The 18,757-nt window shown below is 39.2% G+C and overlaps 1 protein-coding gene across 5 annotated transcripts in view; it reads right to left on the bottom strand.

Moving 5' to 3' along the window:
• LOC103909721 (cytochrome P450 2J4) overlaps positions 1 to 17,754 on the bottom strand; it is a 36,552-nt gene extending 18,798 nt beyond the window's left edge. The window contains exons 1-5 of one of the 5 annotated variants that reach the window (XM_073939421.1): positions 17,595 to 17,754; positions 17,485 to 17,504; positions 12,510 to 12,566; positions 10,472 to 10,674; positions 2,660 to 2,822 (exon numbers count right to left, since the gene is read on the bottom strand). In XM_073939421.1, the coding sequence (XP_073795522.1) occupies positions 2,660 to 2,822; positions 10,472 to 10,669 (361 nt within the window). In that variant the 5' untranslated portion in view covers positions 10,670 to 10,674; positions 12,510 to 12,566; positions 17,485 to 17,504; positions 17,595 to 17,754. Of the gene's footprint in view, positions 1 to 2,659; positions 2,823 to 10,471; positions 10,675 to 12,509; positions 12,567 to 12,864; positions 13,159 to 17,484; positions 17,562 to 17,594 lie in introns of those variants that run through there. The other 4 variants (XM_009297123.5, XM_017353732.4, XM_068216958.2 and 1 more) reach the window with 4 other exon arrangements.
• Between the last annotated feature and the right edge of the window lie 1,003 nt (positions 17,755 to 18,757).

Genomic DNA, 18,757 nt, shown 5'->3' with positions numbered 1-18,757 from the left:
TCACTGCTTTTATGTCTTCTTCATCTCGGGAGGCTTTTTCAGTTCATTCATAACAATTTGCTTTTGTATAATGTTATTATTATTAGCAGTATTATTTATTATATCCATATTTATATTTGTTTTATTAAAACAAGCTTAGATTTGTCCACCTGTCAGGTTTTAGACCATATGGGGCACAGCATGTGTTTTAGGATATAACTCAGGTTTTTGAGCACACTTCGTTATTTTTGTTCATTTGTTCGTTTGCTGGAAATTAGAACTGAATTTAGAAATAGTTTTGAAACGAATATTTGCTCTTAACAAGCGCAATTAATTATTTATAGACTAATTGATGTCTGTGCGTAAAGGTTTCCCTATCCAAGAGCGAATGTGAAAGTAGTTTCATTATCTCTCATTCTCACGCAGTAGATGCTCTGTTTAACAGTTTTCTGTTAAAAAACTGTGAACTGTTACCTGTTTGCTTGTGAAATGCTTATTTTTTCCACTTAGACTTACTTTGCGTACTGTAAATAGTGAATGCGCTCTTGGCATGACGCAGCTGGCTCTTAAAGGGAATGGGAGATGAGGCTCTAATTGGTTTATTCTCAAAACACACCTATAACTCATTAAGAAAATAAACTCAACCCTTTTAGCCCATGTGCCACGGCGCAAAGCGGATTTTCCCGTCCTTAAATTAGCAAAAACGCGTTCTGACACGCCCTGAAAGCGTTTGCGCACTGCGTTTTGCACTCTGCGCATGGACCGTCAAAATAGAGCCCCATGTGTCTGAATGGTAACGAACTCAACTGATAAAAGACAAAGTCTGCCATTCTCCAGTTCTTGTACATCTCTCTCGACAAAAATGCTTGCTGCACACAAACAGCTTGCTGTATCTGCCCTGACAGCATTGCGGGGGAAAAACATGCAACAAACCCCATACTTCTCAGTCCGGGAGGGCCGGTGTCCTGCAAAGTTTAGTTCCAACCCCAAACAGACACACCTGGGCAAGCTAATCAAGCTCTTACTAGGAACTCTAGAAGCATCCTTGCAGGTGTGTTGAAGCTAAAATCTGCAGGACACCGGCTCTCCAGCACAGAGTTTGGACACCCCTGTCGTATGTGGATCATGGAAACAAACACATAAGACCCATCATAAACGGCTAAATATTGTGTGCTGTATGTGGAGTCGGCGGATGCGGTCTCACCGACACAATCTCACGGCAATTCGTAACTTTTTCATTTAGTGGCTAATTCGTATGAATTCGTACGATCTAATTCGTACTATTTAGTATGATTTGCTCATCCCCCAATGATGGTTGGGGTTAGGGGTGGGGTCAGGTGCCACGCCTCCTTTTTAAAATCGTACCATTTCGTACGACTGAACTCGCCACTAAACTGGCAAAACGTATAATACTTACGTTTCCCTGTGAGATCAGGCTGGTCTCACACAGTCATTGGGTCTTACAGCCTGGCAGGTCTGTCTTGCCTTTAGCTTCGCCGACCGCCGCACGTTCACAAGAGAGAGCACGCGCGATCAGGAAATTCCTGCTGAATCAAAACTTTTAAAAAACCTGACTCAATATTTGAGTTGCCTTTGCACGCTAGAGAAATGATGACACAATGTCTGAAGGATTTCTCTTAGACAGGTAATGTTCTGTTTTAAAACTGTTTTAGCTTCACGCAGAGCTGATGTAACGTTAGATGTTGTTGTTACAAATGGGTTATATCCTCACAGAAGTGTTGTTCAGCCACTAAAATCTTCAGGTAAAAGATTGATAAGACTACTTTCAGTTTCATAAGGTCCTTTTACAGCATCGATAATGCAGATTTTAATTAGTTTAACAACAAAACACAAGTAAATAGCGCTATTCCGCCTAGTCTCTCCCTATATTGTTTACCATGCAACTCTAAATATTCACTCTGAAATAGCATGTCAGTTTGGCTTGCACACCGCCGGACAAGCACTAGTCCAGGGGTGGCCAACCCTGTTCCTGGAGAACCACCTTCCTGGATCTTTCAGTTGCAACCCATTTCAAACACGCCTGCCTGTAATTATCACGTGGTGTTCAGATCCAAATTAATTGGTTCAGGTGTGTTTGATATGGGTTGCAACTGAAATCTGCAGGAAGGTGGCTCTCCAGGAACAGGGTTGGCCACCCCTGGACCAGTCGCTTTTAACACATGAGAGAGGGTTCTTTTGCTGTGCTCTTTCAGGAGGCGTGGCTCTAGACGGCAGGGGAGGGACTGTGATTCAGAGATTTATGCTAAGCTGTTAGCATTGTGGAAGATCACCTACTGCACCTTTAAGGTTTGCGACTCTGCTGAAGTCTGTTCTGAAATGTTGCTGTCATTCGCTATGGTTTTTAATCATGCACAACTAGCATTGACCGGTGAAAAGCTGATCTACTTGCTTACACTGCAGACACGAGGGCACAGATCCAGTTCATATTGAATACATTTTCACATATGAACGAGGCCTGAATATGATTTGAGTAAATCAGAATCTATGTGATTTTTCCTGCTTTCACTAGCTATATCCAATCTGTGCCACATGGGGGAAAAACATTTAACAAATAAATAAATCAGAATTGGGTCACTTTAACCATGCGGTTATAAATGCAGCCTCTGTGAACCGTCATATTTGAGAGGTAAAGAGCCAAATGTGCAGTGTTGTTTTTTACCTTTCCCTTTGCAGATCCTGTCATTGACAGGGAAGAACGGTCGGTCGGTAAAGATGTCCGCCTGCTCCACAAACGCCTCTTTGAAGACCTCATATCCAGTCATCAGGATACAGGGTTTGGTTCCAATATAAAATGTGCACACGTCTCCATACTTCTCTGCAACCTGGAAAACAGGTTAAAGGGATAGTTAATAGAAAAAGAATTCAAAATGTACTCATTATTTACTTTCCCTGTCTACCTTAGTTACCAATGGCAGCATCGTTTCCAAAAGTTGCCCAGTGCATTATCAGCATAATAGATTAAAACACATTTCAGGAGTTCACACTTAGCTGATGATTGGTAATAAGCTAGTTTGGCATGCCGTCCCGGGAGAGAGCCCTGAGCACATGAGATCCTCGAGCCTGGGGCTCCCTCCCGTTGCAGGGCGAGAGGGGAGTTTGAGCTCAGGTAGATCTTGAGAACCCCCGTTCCTGCTGCTTAAGGATTGCTATGAGGGTGTGTTGTTGGTGGAATTTCACTATGGTGCTGACTTGGTTTAGTCAATTTATTTAAGTCTCATGTTTTGGACTGTGGGAGGAAACCGGAGTACGCGGGGAAAATCCACATGAGCATGGGGAGACATGAACTCCACACACAAATGCTGGGTAGAGACCTGAACTAGAGGCATTCTTGCTGAGAGGAGGAGGAGAGGGGGTGGAAGGGGGGATTCTTCAAGACGAAGATGACTACAAGGTAAGATGCTTGGTTATTTATACTTAGTTAGGAATCGTCTGATTGGTGGTTCATACATTAGTTTGACTCGGGGCCAGTCGTGCCAATCATAAGCAAAGTAGTTTATAAATAAACTTCACCCACTGTCACCCTACAACCTGTGCGACCAGTTACGGTTTTATTTTTAAACCCTAATATTGTAGGCTAGACATGAATCAACAATGACAAACTAGATATCAGTTGATCCCAGATCTCATATGTGCTGACAAATAGATGATTTTTGATGCATATTACAGAGCAGCAATTATTTATTGATTTGCAACAAGCATACTCATCAGAGTCGTAAAGCATTACTTTGCTACAGCAATCCAAATGTAAACATTTTTGGATGTTTTTAGAGGCTAAATTTAAATCAAATACTATAACACTTTCCATACTACATCAGACCTGTATGTGTACTTTACAAATGTTGTCAAAAGTATGATTAAAAATTCCTCAAAACACTGGGGGCGCCATTGTATGGTCATCAATGGAAACTGGTGGTCATCCAGTGGTCATGTTTAGTACTGCGGCCTTACAAAATCTTACCGAAAGGTCATTTTTTTGAGATATCAACTTCAAATTTGGAATATAATTTGTTCAGGTATTTAGTTTGTATGTTTAGCAGTAATTCAATGCTACAATAAATAGTTTAAGCAATAAAATAAGCATTTATTGATTTCATTTATTAATTTTTCTTATTCATTAGGGGTCATGACAGCGGAATGAACCGCCAACTTGTCCAGCATGTTTTACGCAACTGATGCCCTTCCAGCTGCAACCCAGTACTGGAAAACACCCATACACTCTCACATTTACACATGCGCATACACTCGGGCCAAACTTTTTTATCAATTTCCCTACAGCACATGTGGTTGGACTGTGGGGAAAACCGGAGCACCCAGAGGAAACCCACGCCAACACGAGGAGAACATGCAAACTCCACACAGAAATGCCAACTTACCCAGCTAGGACTTGAACCAGTGACCTTCTTGCTGTGAGGCAACAGTGCTAATCACTGAGCTACTGTGGCGCCCTTTAAGTTTTCATATTTTTTATAAATATGAAGGCACATGACCTTTGTTGTAACTCTTTTCTTCATCTTCATCTACATCTTGACATCTGTCTTCTTTAAAATAAGACCAAGTCTATATCTATACACCAAAGCGTTGACGATTTGCATTTAGGTTATGCAATTCTGAGTGTGCCTTGCACAGGTGAGTGGGCTTGACAAACCACCTGTAGAAAACACACTCTTCCATCTCTTACGCCTGTTTCACACCGCAAGCGTCAGCGGCGCGTGAGCAGAGCGTGAGCAGCGCGTGTGTTTTCGGCGTCCATGTTAACAGATTAGAGCTTTCATACCGCACGCAGCAGCAGCGCGTCAGAGCGAGGCGTGAGCGTCGCCGAAGCAGCAGTGCAGCGATAGTTTCGGCGCTGGGTCTATTTTTGACGCGCTGCTCACGCTCAATTAAAGTGACAGTGCATTGAGAATGACCAAAACACATTGAATGACAGTAAAAACTAACAATTTTACCCAATAAATGCGTTAATAATGTCAAATGGTTTATATATAGTCATTCAAATGAACTTAAAACGATTAAAAACGGCAACAAACATTTATTTAGGCCCGAACTACAAAACCAAATGTAAAACTATTTTACTATCAGTTTTGCTTAAGTTGCACACTAGTGTTGTAGGAGAGGGGAAATGGAATATTTACGGGATTTGTAGTCCATAGCGAAGTGTATTGTGGGTAGTGTAGTGCGACACGCATGCTGGATTATGTGAGCTCGCTGTGTTCTGTGCAGCTAGCAGAGCAAGAAAGTTTTAATTGGCTTTGTTTTATGTTCACTCGAGTTATTCCTACCGGGAACTGTTTGCTCTGTGAATCTGACAACACGAAAATAAGTAAAAGAATGGCATGCATTGGTTACTTTTGTCCGTCTCATCATCTGCACGAGCATACATTAACGAGCTGTTATTCTGCCGCTGGACATCACTGAAGCGGAGAAAGTAACACTAGTTTGATCATGTATAAACATCATTATAACTATATAGTATAAATATTATTATAACTAGGTCTACAGCAACCTGATAATCAAAAAACAAATGACATGATATCACAGGCGATTGTCTTCTGACTGTAGACACTTCTCATATAAGTTAGCTTTAGAAGCATACAGTACTATTTGATCTATAAAATTAGTAAAATAAACATTTGCAGGTTAAAGACACAGCATAGGAGGGGCCTTGGTGCAGATGAAAAGTTTAAAAAGTGTATTTGTATATAGAGAGACATGGATAACTAGATAGAATAGACAGAGATAGGTTGATCTCTGCAGCAGCTGCCGAAGAGCTGCGCGCTGCAGACGCAGCTGGTGTGAAAGGCAAACGCCTGCGTGCTGCTACTGCTCGACAAACGCGCTGCTCACGCTCTGCTCACGCGCCGCTGACGCTTGCGGTGTGAAACAGGCGTTAGACACTTAAACCAACACTTGCACCAGTTTTGCATATTTACACCAGACACTTTCTTATAATCACTCAACATCACAAAAAACAACAACAACACCCCTGTGCATTTAGGAAGTGAGCTTCACACAGGTGAGTGGACTTGACAAACCACCTGTAAAAACACTCTTCTCTCTCTCTAAAACAAAGTATATACTATACTCTGAGCACTAACAGTTGCTTTGTATAATCAGCACTTGTTGTGTGTATTGCCTCTTCATGTTGAATCAGTGAATGCCTCCTCAAGTAAGTCACTTTGGACAAAAGCATCTGCCAAAAGACTAAATGTAAGTTGAACATGTCGATGTTCAAAGCAAAACATGAAAGCGACAGATCAAATCAGATCGCTTAGACAGTAAAAAAACCTGTGAATAAATGATGCCAAGGTCTTCATAATCCTGGACCAGGCCGTATCCTGAGCAGATGCTGTGGTGGTCATGGAGGAATGAAGAGCATGAGACTGATTCCTGAAAGACCCCAGTGACAGACAAGTCTCCGCATTGATCCTGTGGGCCAGTCTGAGCACCTTATCACACCTGCAGCTTCTCCACAATGGACTTCCAGCGTTCTCCAGCTTCCACTACCTAGACTGCAGCTTTGCACAAGCAGTTTGGCCAGAGGTGGAATGGTCATGCCCAACTAAGCCTGGTTCCTCTCAAGGTCCTTTTTTCCTACACTTAAGTCAATTGGTGAAGTTTGTTTCTCGCCGCTGTCGCCAATGGCTTACATGCTTTGGGACTTGTGGAGCTGCGCTGGATTTGCTCTGCAGTGTTTGGACTTTCAGCAGTGACAATTAAATCGTAAACTGTACTATATAATACAGTGTTTCCTCTAGGGTTTTTTTCCAGCTGTGGCGGCAGGCCTTTTTTACGCAGACTACCTGTGGCGTTATTTTAATGACAAATGTTGTGAGCACAGTATTACAAGTCGAGTTCGCATTTATGTAATAGCCTACGAGCATGTGAATCTCGTTGCTTGCGCGCCGGTTTCTTCTGCTCGTGCACAAAACTTCTTGCACGCCCCTTAAGTATATTAGCCGCTTCGGGAGCGCGCAGATCTTCTATGTCTCCAACATTTATTACATTTGCTAGGAATATTTATGAATGTCTCTAATAGACCTACAGAGCGATGTTAATGCGTCCTGAAGTAGAGTGAAACGGCTATACGTCATGTTTGCTGGCCTCACGCATCACGCACAGTCAGTCTGTCAGCACGGGTAAACAAATAATGCACAGCACTACTACGGTTACTGAGAAGTTCGTGCTGGTATAATTCACTCATCTTTTAATACGTTTTGGTGCGATTATTACCCGCTATTAAAGAAAATAAAATGTTTTAAACGAAAAGCTGTAATGTAGGGATGAATTTTATCGTGGCACCCCGCCATGGAAGAATGAATGTAGCGGAAACCATATAATAAACTGAACTTCAGCTCTGAAAACTGGACTGACACGGTTTCAATCTACTAGAACTTCTGTTAAGCTGACATAATCTACATTGTAAAAGCGTTAATATACATTAATTTAATTAAATTGAATAGCCAGATGCAATCTAATATCAAAGATGTAATATTGGCTGACACTGCTATGACAATCGCGTCAACCTTAACGTCAGACACACCCTCCGTCAAGTGTTGACACTGAAGCCCTGTGTGAATCAGGCGTTAAGGGGTTAAAAAACATATTTAGTGTTCAACAGAAGAAAAAAATGACTTTTGCTTCTTGTTCAAGCTACTTATTTAAAATGATTTTTAAAGGAAACAATACAGTCCTTAAATCTTTTTCGGGACAACTTAATCGTTTCATGTTCAATCCACTAAAATTTGTAAAAGCAATTAAGGGCGTATTTACACTATGCTATCCGAATCGTGCCCAGGCCCGTTTGAGAAGTGTGAGTGCGCTGAATCGGGCGCAGGCACGGTTCACTTGGCCGGCTATGACACAGTTCACTTGGGCTTTAAAACTGAAACTGAAAGCGAGACGTGACTTTTAAGGGACTGTTTCATATGGATTTATTAATCATTCTTACCGTTCAATGAACGTAAACTGTCGTAGTTAATTCAAGACGCAAACCCCTCACTGCACCACAGCTGTGAGACAACCTCCTAATTCCTGCAGCACGAATACTTTATGATTGTTTGAGTGCCAAAAGTGGCGGATCTGTTTGCCATGATGCTCACTGTAAACTAGGCTACGTTATTTGAGCATTTGTTAAGACAATGATCTGTTGTGGTCCAGCTCATGGTTCCTTTTTCAACATTAAGATTTTTCTTTGAAATCTGTTATAGACTACCACTATTGACCCTAATCAAAACAAACTGGTCTGTTAAATAAAGTATTAATATAAATAAAATGACAGTGAAATATTCACAGTTTCAGCGCAGCTTATATAAGGCTAAACCATTTTTTGTTAATGCCAATCCATATTGCGCCCGTCAGTTTCACCTTTATCTATTTCAAGAGTTCACACTTAGCTGATGATTGATTATAAGCAAGGTTGGCATGCTGTCCCGGGAGAGAGCCCTGAGCTCGAAGGTTCTTGGGCCCTGGGCTCCCTCCTGTTTGGAGCAAGAGAGGGGAGCCTTGAGCTCAGGTAGATCTCGACAACTCCCCCTTGATAAGAGCTGATGACTAAAAATTGAATGCTATTACAAGATATGCTGCGTTATAAGATTACCTGAATTGCAAATTTAGATTTATCAATTTACTTGTTTTGCATGTTTTTGGAATGTGGGAGGAAACCGGAGGACCCGGGGAAAACCTACGCAAGCACGGGAAGAACATGCAAACTACACACAGAAACGACCACCGGCCTGTTAAAGGACTAGAACCGGTGACGCTCTTGCTGTGAGGCGACAGTGCTAGTCACTGGGCCACCGTGCTGCCCTATGGAGGGAAAGGTGAAGAGGTAGGGGTGGAAGGGGGGATTCTTCAAATCGAAGATGACTGTAGTGAAAAAACCCTGGCTCTTTATAGTGGGTTAGGAATGGCCTAATTGGTGGATCGTACATGCTAATGCAGAACCAGCCGTGTTCAATCATAGTCACGTGCTCAGTGGCGTAGCGGATGGGCCCGCAGGGCACGCACCGCGGGGGGGCCCCGCGTGATTAGGGGGCCCCGCGTCGTCGCGATTTTCAATAATTGAAAATCAACCGGCAACCGCAATAATCAAACTCTTGGGAACAACTGTGGTCGGAACCAAAGTTCACAGGTCTGTGTTCTCTGAACACCTCTCAAGCGGTGGACTACTTCATTCTGGTTGCTTGCCGCCATATTTGCCAACTTAGCGACTTTGTCACTAGATTTAGCGACTTTTCAGACCCCCCTAGCGACAAATCTAGCGACTTTTTTGTGTGTTATTGGAGATTTTTTTAGACTGTCATTTGTCCATACTGTACCGTCCCTACTCTTAACGAGCTGCGTGTGATGCCGCCGACCCCTCGCCCGCCTCACAGCACTGACAGGCGGCCCAGTCAGTCCTCGTACAGCAGCCTCTCTCATCTGCAGCTCGAGAGCAGATCACCCCTCTGCGTACCGACGACAAATGATTTAGCACAGGCAGTGTGAAGGTATTTCCCTTGTACAGTCAAACCGATCTACTTCTACCTTATTTTAACAATTCAATTGGACCGTTTATTCTTTTCTTGTTCACAATCACAGATATTTTAGTGACAGTTTCTGAATTTGTCTGAGTTTATTACATATGAGAGATTACTGCACATTCACTACACATCTATAATGACATGCTGTATTCAAACAGCAATAAGTTTAGTTAAATAAACATGCTTATATAAAGTGTAGTGCAATTATAAATAACCCCTTTATTAACCATAGGCTGTGAAACAAACAGAAACGGTAAAACGTGATGACGTCAGTGATATGCAAATTGGCGTATGACGTATCTCCCCCCCCCCTCTTCATCAGGGGGCCCCGTCAGCGATCCCTGCAGGGGGGCCTCCACATTTTGCGCTACGCCACTGCACGTGCTCCTCTCGAAATTAGTTTATGAATAAACTTCACTTAATCAGACACTTTGACCACAATGAGCCAGGCTTTACAAACTATTGGCGGCACTGAAAGTATTCATCATTATTTTTCTGTGGTGATGAGAGAACAGAAACTTAAGAATAATTTTACAGAGCATCTGTGCAGCCGGTGTGTTAATGAAGTGCTTGATGCATCTCTGGAGCCTCCGGTATCTGCAGACACTTTTAAACTGAGCAGCACAAAGGGGAGAAATCAGTGTGTTGAGGATCTGTCCAATGTATTATTGAGCCTTTTCCAATTTGAATTATCAGGTATGCCTATTTTGTGTGTCTCTACTCTAGTGTTGCGAATGTGGTCTGCTGATCTAACAGAGGATTTGGTTCGGTACCAGCTGGCCGATATCCAATCCAGCAAAAATATGCAGTATTGAACCGATATCCGATCCAAGTATTGCGATCGGTGCATCCCTAGAAAGAATGTTCAGTTTTGGGTAAACCATCACTTTAACTTATAATGCACAAAATGTCAGCTGTCTACAGAATTCATTACACCCAATACAACATACCTTGGGAAAGACCTCCATTGGATCCCCAAAGCCTATACTCAACACGTTTCCAACAAAAGGCAGAGGGAAGGGTCCGGGCGGCATGTTATTCGTAAAAACATCTCGAAAGTGTTTCACCAGCAGCAGCACAGAGAGAAATATGAGGAATCCCTGAACATCCAGCCACTGACCAATCAGCTGAGAGAACACTGATGACATCGTTACTGATAACAGAGAGATTACACACATTAATTCACTTTCAAGAGTTCACACTTTGCTCAAGATTTATAGATAGCCTGCTTGGCATGCTGTCCCGGGAGAGAGCCCTGAGCTCAAGGCATCCTCGAGCCCAGGGCTCCCCCCTTTTGAAGGGCAAGGGGAGATTTGAGCTCAGGTCGATCTCAAACTCCCCCGCTGCTGAGGCTAAGTCGAAATTCCTGAGAGTAAGACATTATAAAAAAGGTTTAGGCTTATTTCATCTATAATAAAGAGCACATTTGGATGGGGGAGGAAACCGGGGAACCCAGGGGAAACCCACGCGGACACGGGGAGAACATGCAAACTCCGCACAGAAATACCAGATGGCTCAGCGAGGACCCAACGCCATTGGTATTCTTGCTGTGAGGCAACAGTGCTAGTCACTGTGCCACCGTGCCGCCCATTCTGGATAAAGGAGGAAGAAGGGGAGGAGGGGGGTTTCTTCCAGACGAAGATAGTTGTAGAAAGGAAATGAGGATATATATATCAGGGATGTAGCGGTATTGTAAATACCGTCATACCACAATAGCAATTTTTTTCCGATATTATTCGTCGCATGACTCGATAAAACTATAGGTCTTCTGAGAAAGTTTGCTCAGGCGAATGAAGCGGACGGGAGGTAGCGAAAACTACAATTCCCATCAGCCCAGGGGTGGCCATCATCCTTTGCGGTCTGTTGTCTACAGATCCAGTAATGCGGAAATGGAGTGTGCTGTTAGTAGCGATGATGAAAAAAAGCTGGAAATGATCGAACCTAAAGCGGGTGTTGTCGCCGCGCACGTACTGAATAGCGGTGTTGTTGCGCGTGTTCTGATCAGCTGTGTTGTCATGCGCGTACTGTAAAGCGGGGAGGGGGGTTGAGCACGCATACTCAAGAGCGGTGTTGTCGTGCGCCTACTGAAGGGTGGGACGGAGGGTGTGTTGCGTCGCGGGGGCACTTTTGATCATTTTGGAAGGGCACTTTCTATCCAAGACTAAAAAGGGCGTGCACTGCACAGGTTGAGCCAAATGTGTGCACCTGCCTGCAAGTTGGGGAATACGACTAATAGCAGTCATGGGGACTGCAGAAACACAGCACACTGTTCAGAATTCAGATTGATGCAGACATTGACTTGTACCGCAAAGAGACCTCTATCTCACTCATGGCTTGTCCTCTCAAGTGAGGGAAATACAATGCACAACGTTACCCACTGAAAAACAAATACTATGGAAGTCAATGATTTTCAGATAAAGTTAGTTTTATATTTGCACATTTGTCGTTATATTGTTTGGCATGCTCATTTAAATATGTGGTCTGAAATTGTATTTAAATTACTTCAAAACAACATTAACACTATTTAATTGACCATAAACAATGCTGTATCTTGGTTTATTATAAATTCACCGATCAGAATTTGCAAATAGTACTTTCCAAAATTATATTATTAGGGAGAAAATCAGAATGTGCGTATATAAAACCAACTTTACCCCAATATTTCCAGCATTCTTCAAAATATCTTTTTTTGTTTTTAACAGAAGGAAGTCAAAAATGTTTGAAATAAAAGAGGGTTATTAAATTATGATATAATTAATTATTTGGGTATTTAACTGCCCCTTCAACACCATTCAAATACAAATACCTCGATGGTTTCTATATTGTTATTGCTGGAATTAGCACCACCACATGATATAGACCGTTTCCAAAACAAACACTTTCGCGGTCACTGTAACATTCACATCTGATATAAGCACACTCATAAAAGTCGAAGTGTTTTATACTACACAATATAAACGAAAACACAATAAACAAGACTGTACTTACCCAGAGCTCAGATAACCGCGTGTCCAGTTACTGTGAATGATGATTTCATTAATAAACCTGAAAGAAACAAAGACATTTAGTATGTAACGCTGATGTTAGGCGATTATCAGACAAGACATTTACTATTCACTTTTTTTGCTAGCCACAAACCACGGACATATGATCTAATACGTGTTTATTAACAAGATTACACCTTCCTTGGTTTAATTAACTTATTTTTTATTATTAATTTAAATAGAATGTTAAGTATGTTGCAGGTGAGATATTAAAAGTAAAAACATGAAGCAGAAAATGACGAGATATTTCAGGATACACATTTAAGTATTTATTTATTTCAAATATTTCAAATCTTCACCTGACGTCAAATTTAGAAGATCCAGAACGGAATTCCAGCTTGGGAAGAGTAGAATGCTGGAAAGTTTCCCGCGGAATTTATTTTAATATCTTGCAAATCACAAATTCCAATACATTAAAATAAGTATTACATTTTAATTCTGTATTCAGTTTTCATGCTAAAACTAGCCTATGCCTACGTAGTATCAAATTAAACCTGCTAGCAGACTTGCATTAATGATGCAGATCATTTGACTCTTTTGAGCTGTCATCTGTCTGCATGATCCAGCGGTGAAAATCTGACTCCAGGGTTGCCAGGTATTCACAACAAAACTACGGCAAGTCAAACTATCATTCATTCATTTTCTTTTCGGCTTAGTCCCTTTATTAATCTGGGGTCGTCACAGCGGAATGAACCGCCAACCAGCATTTGTTTTACGCAGCGTATGGCCTTCCAGCTGCAACCCATCACTGGGAGACACCTATATACTCCTATTCACTCATAAACACTATGGACAATTTAGCTTCCAGTCAAATTAGCTCCCCCAAAATATAGCCCAATAATATCAAAGCTCAAAATATTCCACCGCCAGTTTGTTATTTCGTATTTATTTACTTTAGTTTATTTATTTACATCCCTCCATGGATTATAAATTATAAAATTAACAGTAATTATAATATATATAATATTATAATATGATTCTGTTATCATAAAATGACTTTGAATTGACAGCACAGGCATGGTGTGTTATACACTGAAAGTGTTGATTGTAAATCAGCTGACTTTCTTCTGTAGATTACATATACTTTGGAGTCTTTATTTAAGAGAGTCCTCATAAAATTGTGCTTGGTCTGTTTAATCCATATATATATATATATATATAAATTATATTTACTCAGCTTTATGTGTTTCTAAACCTTTAATTTCTTCCTTTTGATGAATCCAAATGAAGATATAATGCTGAATACCTGTAACTATTGACTTTCATAGTAGGAAGAAAATACCATGGAAATCAAAGGTTAGGGATTTTGAACATTCTTCAAAATATCTTCTTTTGTTTTTAACAGTTTTAAACAAGTATAGGAAGAAGTACCTAATTTAAACATTTTATTTAATTATTGGTAGAATATTAATTTGGTATATTAAAAAATTATATGCAACCATATTCATGTAATAGATACAATCAAAACTCAAAACCGTGAAACAATAATAATTTAAAAAACTGGCCACCGTACATATCCGCGGGAAAAACGCGGATTTGGCAACCCTGTATGTCCTCCATTAGGCAGAGGGTGAAGAAAACAAACCGCGCAAAGGTCGAATCGCGCGGTTTAATTCTCTCAGTGGGGCCCCCCTGCAACTCTTCATATCACAAAGTAGATCACAAAATTTGATATAACTAATTATATAATCAGCATATCAACAATGTTATCAGATAAGGCTGCCATAAAGCAGTAAAATTGCAGCTTTACACCCGTTGCCAATTAAATGTTACCTAACATTAGTCACGTTCATTTGAGACAACCACAGCAGCATATTAGCTTCAAACTATGACTAAAAACAGCCTATTGTTAACATTCATCAATTTAATAATGCATAATACACAGCATGACAGAGTTGTTATTTGTTAGAGGCTTATTGATCCTGATTTGTAAGTCAAATCTAAGCGAGTAAATGTCTGTCATGCTGTAAATGTCTGCTTTTTTCCACTCCTGTTATCAATTCTACTTAATTGATATACAATGTGAGTAATAAACATATTAGACCATTAGTTCTTTGAACTCAAACTAGTAAAACACATTTCCTCCATCCACACAGTGCAAAGGTTGCAGAACATTTTATCTTTGGCTGGATCAAATGTAAAAATACCATAGTAACATATAGGAAACATGTCGTTTTGTACCATACTACAGTAAAGTGCTTGAAATAATCTGGTATACTACACTGTGATACTGGTAAAACTACACCGTAAACAAAACGCTGGGTTCCACACAATTCCTCCATCCTGTCTTAACACAAGCCGATTAAGTTAACTTAATTGATTAGTACAAATTTAAGTGGATTAAGCATAAAACAGTTGAGTTTTAAAAAAAGTTTTATTTTAGTGTTTTCTAATGGTACATTTTATTTTACATAAAGCACACAAAAATCACTGTTTTAATGCCATTTCATTAGTTTATAGTGAAATCAGTTTTTTAAATAACTTCTGTAAAATAATGTACCATTTTATTTTGCTTCTTCATCAACAAATTGCTTTGTCTATTGTTTATTGACATAAATCTGTTTGTTATAGGGACACATTTTTAAGCAAATTCTTTCGTTTATATTGAAAAAAAGTGCTTTTTAAACTGATTTCTGTAAAATAATTCAACATTCACCTTATTTTGCCTTTCATCACCAAATTGCTTTGTCTTTTCTCTATTGTCATGTAGGAATCTGTTTATTAGTGCTAATTTTTTATGCTATTTATATTTAAAATATATATTTTTTTTAATATTTACCATTGGAAGACACTAAAATAAACCATTTTTTTCTTCTTCATCACCAAATTGCCTTGTCTATTGTCTATTTTCATGTAGAAATCTGTTTATTAGTGCCAATATTTTATGCAATTTCACCAGTTTATATAAAATAAACTGGCCCTACTGTAAAATAAACTGATTTTACATGAAAATAAACAGAAGATAGACAATAGACAAAGCAATCTGTTGATGAAGAAGCAAAATAAGATGAACGGTCAATTATTTTACTGAAATCCCTTAAAAAGAACTGGTTTATTTCAATATAAACTAATGAAATGGCATAAAAAATCTGGTCCTACTCAATAATAAACAGATTACATGAAAACAGACAGAAAATAGAAAATAGACAAAGCAATTTGGTGATGAAGAAGCAAAAAATGTTTATTATTGTTTTCTGATGTTAAATTATTTTACAAAAATCACATATTTTTTTAATATAAACTATTGGAATGTCATAAAATCTGGCCCTACTGTATAATAAACAGATTCCTACATGAAAATAGACAGAAAATAAAAAATAGACAAACAATTTGGTGATGAAGAAGCAAAATAAGGTGAACGGTCAATTATTTTACAGAAATCACTTTTAAAAATGATTTATTCCAATATAAACTGATGAAATGACATAAAAATCTGGCCCAACTCTATAGTAAACTGATTCCACATGAAAATAAACAGAAAATAAACAATAGGCAAAGCAATTAGGTGATGAAGAAGCAAAAAATGCTTATTTTAGTGTCTTCTGATGGTAAATTATTTTACAGAAAACAGACAAAAATAAACGTGTTTTATATAAACTGGTGAAATAGCATAAAATATTGGCACTAATTAACAGTTTCTCACATGAAAACAGACAAGAGACATGGCAATTTGGTGATGAAGAAGCAAAAAAATTGTTTATTTTAGTGTCTTACGATGGTAAATCTTTAAAAAAAATTATTTTTAATATAATTAGCATAAAATATTAGCATTAATAAACAGATTCCTACATCACAATAGATAATAGACAAAGCAATTTGGTGATGAAAGGCAAAATAAGGTGAACGGTCAATTATTTGACAGAAATCACTAAAAACGAACTGATTTATTTCAATATAAACTAATGAAATGGCATAAAAAAAAAACTGGCCCTACTGTATAATAAACAGATTCCACATGAAAATAAACAGACAACAGACAAAGCCATTGATGAAGCACAAAATGGTTTATTTTAGTGTCTTCTAATGGTACAGTAAATCTTTTTAAAATGTTACTTTAAATATAAATAGCATAAAATATTGGCACTAATAAACAGATTCCACATAAAAATAGACAGAAAATAGAAAATAAATAAAGCAATTTGGTGATGAAGAAGCAAAATGAGGTAAACGGTAAATTATTTCACAGAACTCACTTAAAAAAAGGATTTATTTCAATATAAACTAAAGGAATGTCATAAAAATCTGGCCCTACTGTATAATAAACAGATTTCTACATGTACAAATATACAGACAATAGAAAACAGACAAAGCAATTTAGTGATGAAGCAAAAAAGTTTATTAGTGTCTTCTAAAGAAATCACACAAAAAGAACATTTTTTTTTTCAATATAAACTAATGAAATGGCATAAAAACTGGCCCTACTCTATAATCAACAGATTTCTACATGAAAATAAACAGACAATAGACAATAGGCGAAGCAATTTGGTGATGAAGAAGCAAAATGAGATGAATGTTAAATTATTTCACAGAACTCACTTAAAAAATGATTTATTTCAATATGAACTAATAAAATGTCATTAAGCAAAGCAATTTGGTGACAAAGAAGCACAAATAGCTTATTGTAGTGTCTTCTAATTGTAAATTATTTTACAGAAAACAGACAAAAATAACATATTTTTATATAACTAGTGAAATAACATAAAAATATTGGCACTAATAAACAAACTCTGACATGAAAATAGAAAATAGGCAAAGCAATTTGGTGATGAAGAAGCAAAAAAAATGGTTAGTGTCTTCTAATGTTAAATTATTTTTCAGCAATCACACAAAAATATATATTTTTATTATTTTAAATATAAATAGCATCACATATTGGCCCTAATAAATAGATTTCTATGAACACAGACAGTTAATCTTACCTTTTGGGCAGTGGTTGATGCTGTCAATGAAAGCAGTCAGTGTTTCTTTCTTGGGTTTCTCCTGAAATATATATATATATATATACTGTGGAAAAATGTGATTATCTCACCAACAAAACCACATGTCATGACGTCTTGAAACCAGCACTGATGAGCGCAATGGTGACAGTGGAAAGATTTGTTTTCAGAAACTCTTGAAGTTTTCATAGAAAGAGGCACAGAGAAAACAATGTACAAATGATTTGAATCATTCATACGTTTCTGGATCGCAGAAAAAAAATTACAGGATAATCGGATCTTGGATTAGCAATGCAGGAAATCCAGCTTGACAAAATTATTTAAACGTACAGTCGCCGGCCACTTTATTAGGTACACCTGTTCAACTGCTTGTTAATGCAAATTTCTAATCAGCCAATCGCATGGCGGCAACACAAAGATTTTAGGCATAGACATTGTTAAGACGATCTGCTGCAGTTCAAACTGAGCATCAGAATGGAGAAAAAAAGTAAATTGAACGTGGCATGGTTGTTGGTGTCAGACGGGCTGGTCTAAGTATTTCAGAAACTGCTGATCTACTGGGTTTTTCACGCACGACCATTTCTAGGGTTTACAGAGAATGAAAAAGAGAAAATATCCAGTGAGCGGCAGTTCTGTGGTTGCAAATGCCTTGTTGATGCCAGAGGTCAGAGGAGAATGGCCAGACTGGTTCCAACTATCAGAAAGACCTCAGTTGTAACTCAAATAAGCACTCGTTACAACTGAGGTCTTCAGAAGAGCATCTCTGAACACACAACACGTCCAACCTTGAGGCAGATGGGCTACAGCAGCAGAAGACCACACCGGGTGCTGCTCCTGTCAGCTAAGAACAGGAAACTGAGGCTACAATTCACACAGACTCACCAAAACTGGACAATAGAAGATTGGAGAAACGTTGCCTGCTCTGATGAGTCTCCATTTTTGCTGCCACACTCGGATGGTCGGGTCAGAATTAGGCATCAACACCATGAAAGCATGGATCCATCCTGCCTTGCATCAACGATTCAGGCTGGTGGTGGTGGTGTAATGGTGTGGGGGAGATTTTCTTGGCACTCTTTGAGCTCATAAGTACCAATTGAGCATCGTGTCAACACCACAGCCTACATGAGTATTGTTGCTGACCATGTCCATCCCTTTATGACCACAGTGTCCTCATCTTCTGATGGCTACCCTCAGGCCCGGATTGGCTAATCGGGAGGACCGGGAGAATTCCCGGTGGGCCGGTCCGTTTTTTGGC

This window comes from Danio rerio, chromosome 23 (assembly GCF_049306965.1).
Source record: "Danio rerio strain Tuebingen ecotype United States chromosome 23, GRCz12tu, whole genome shotgun sequence".
NCBI lineage: Eukaryota > Metazoa > Chordata > Actinopteri > Cypriniformes > Danionidae > Danio > Danio rerio.
Note: the sequence above shows the minus strand (reverse complement) of the source record. Positions and strands in the feature narration are given on the sequence as shown.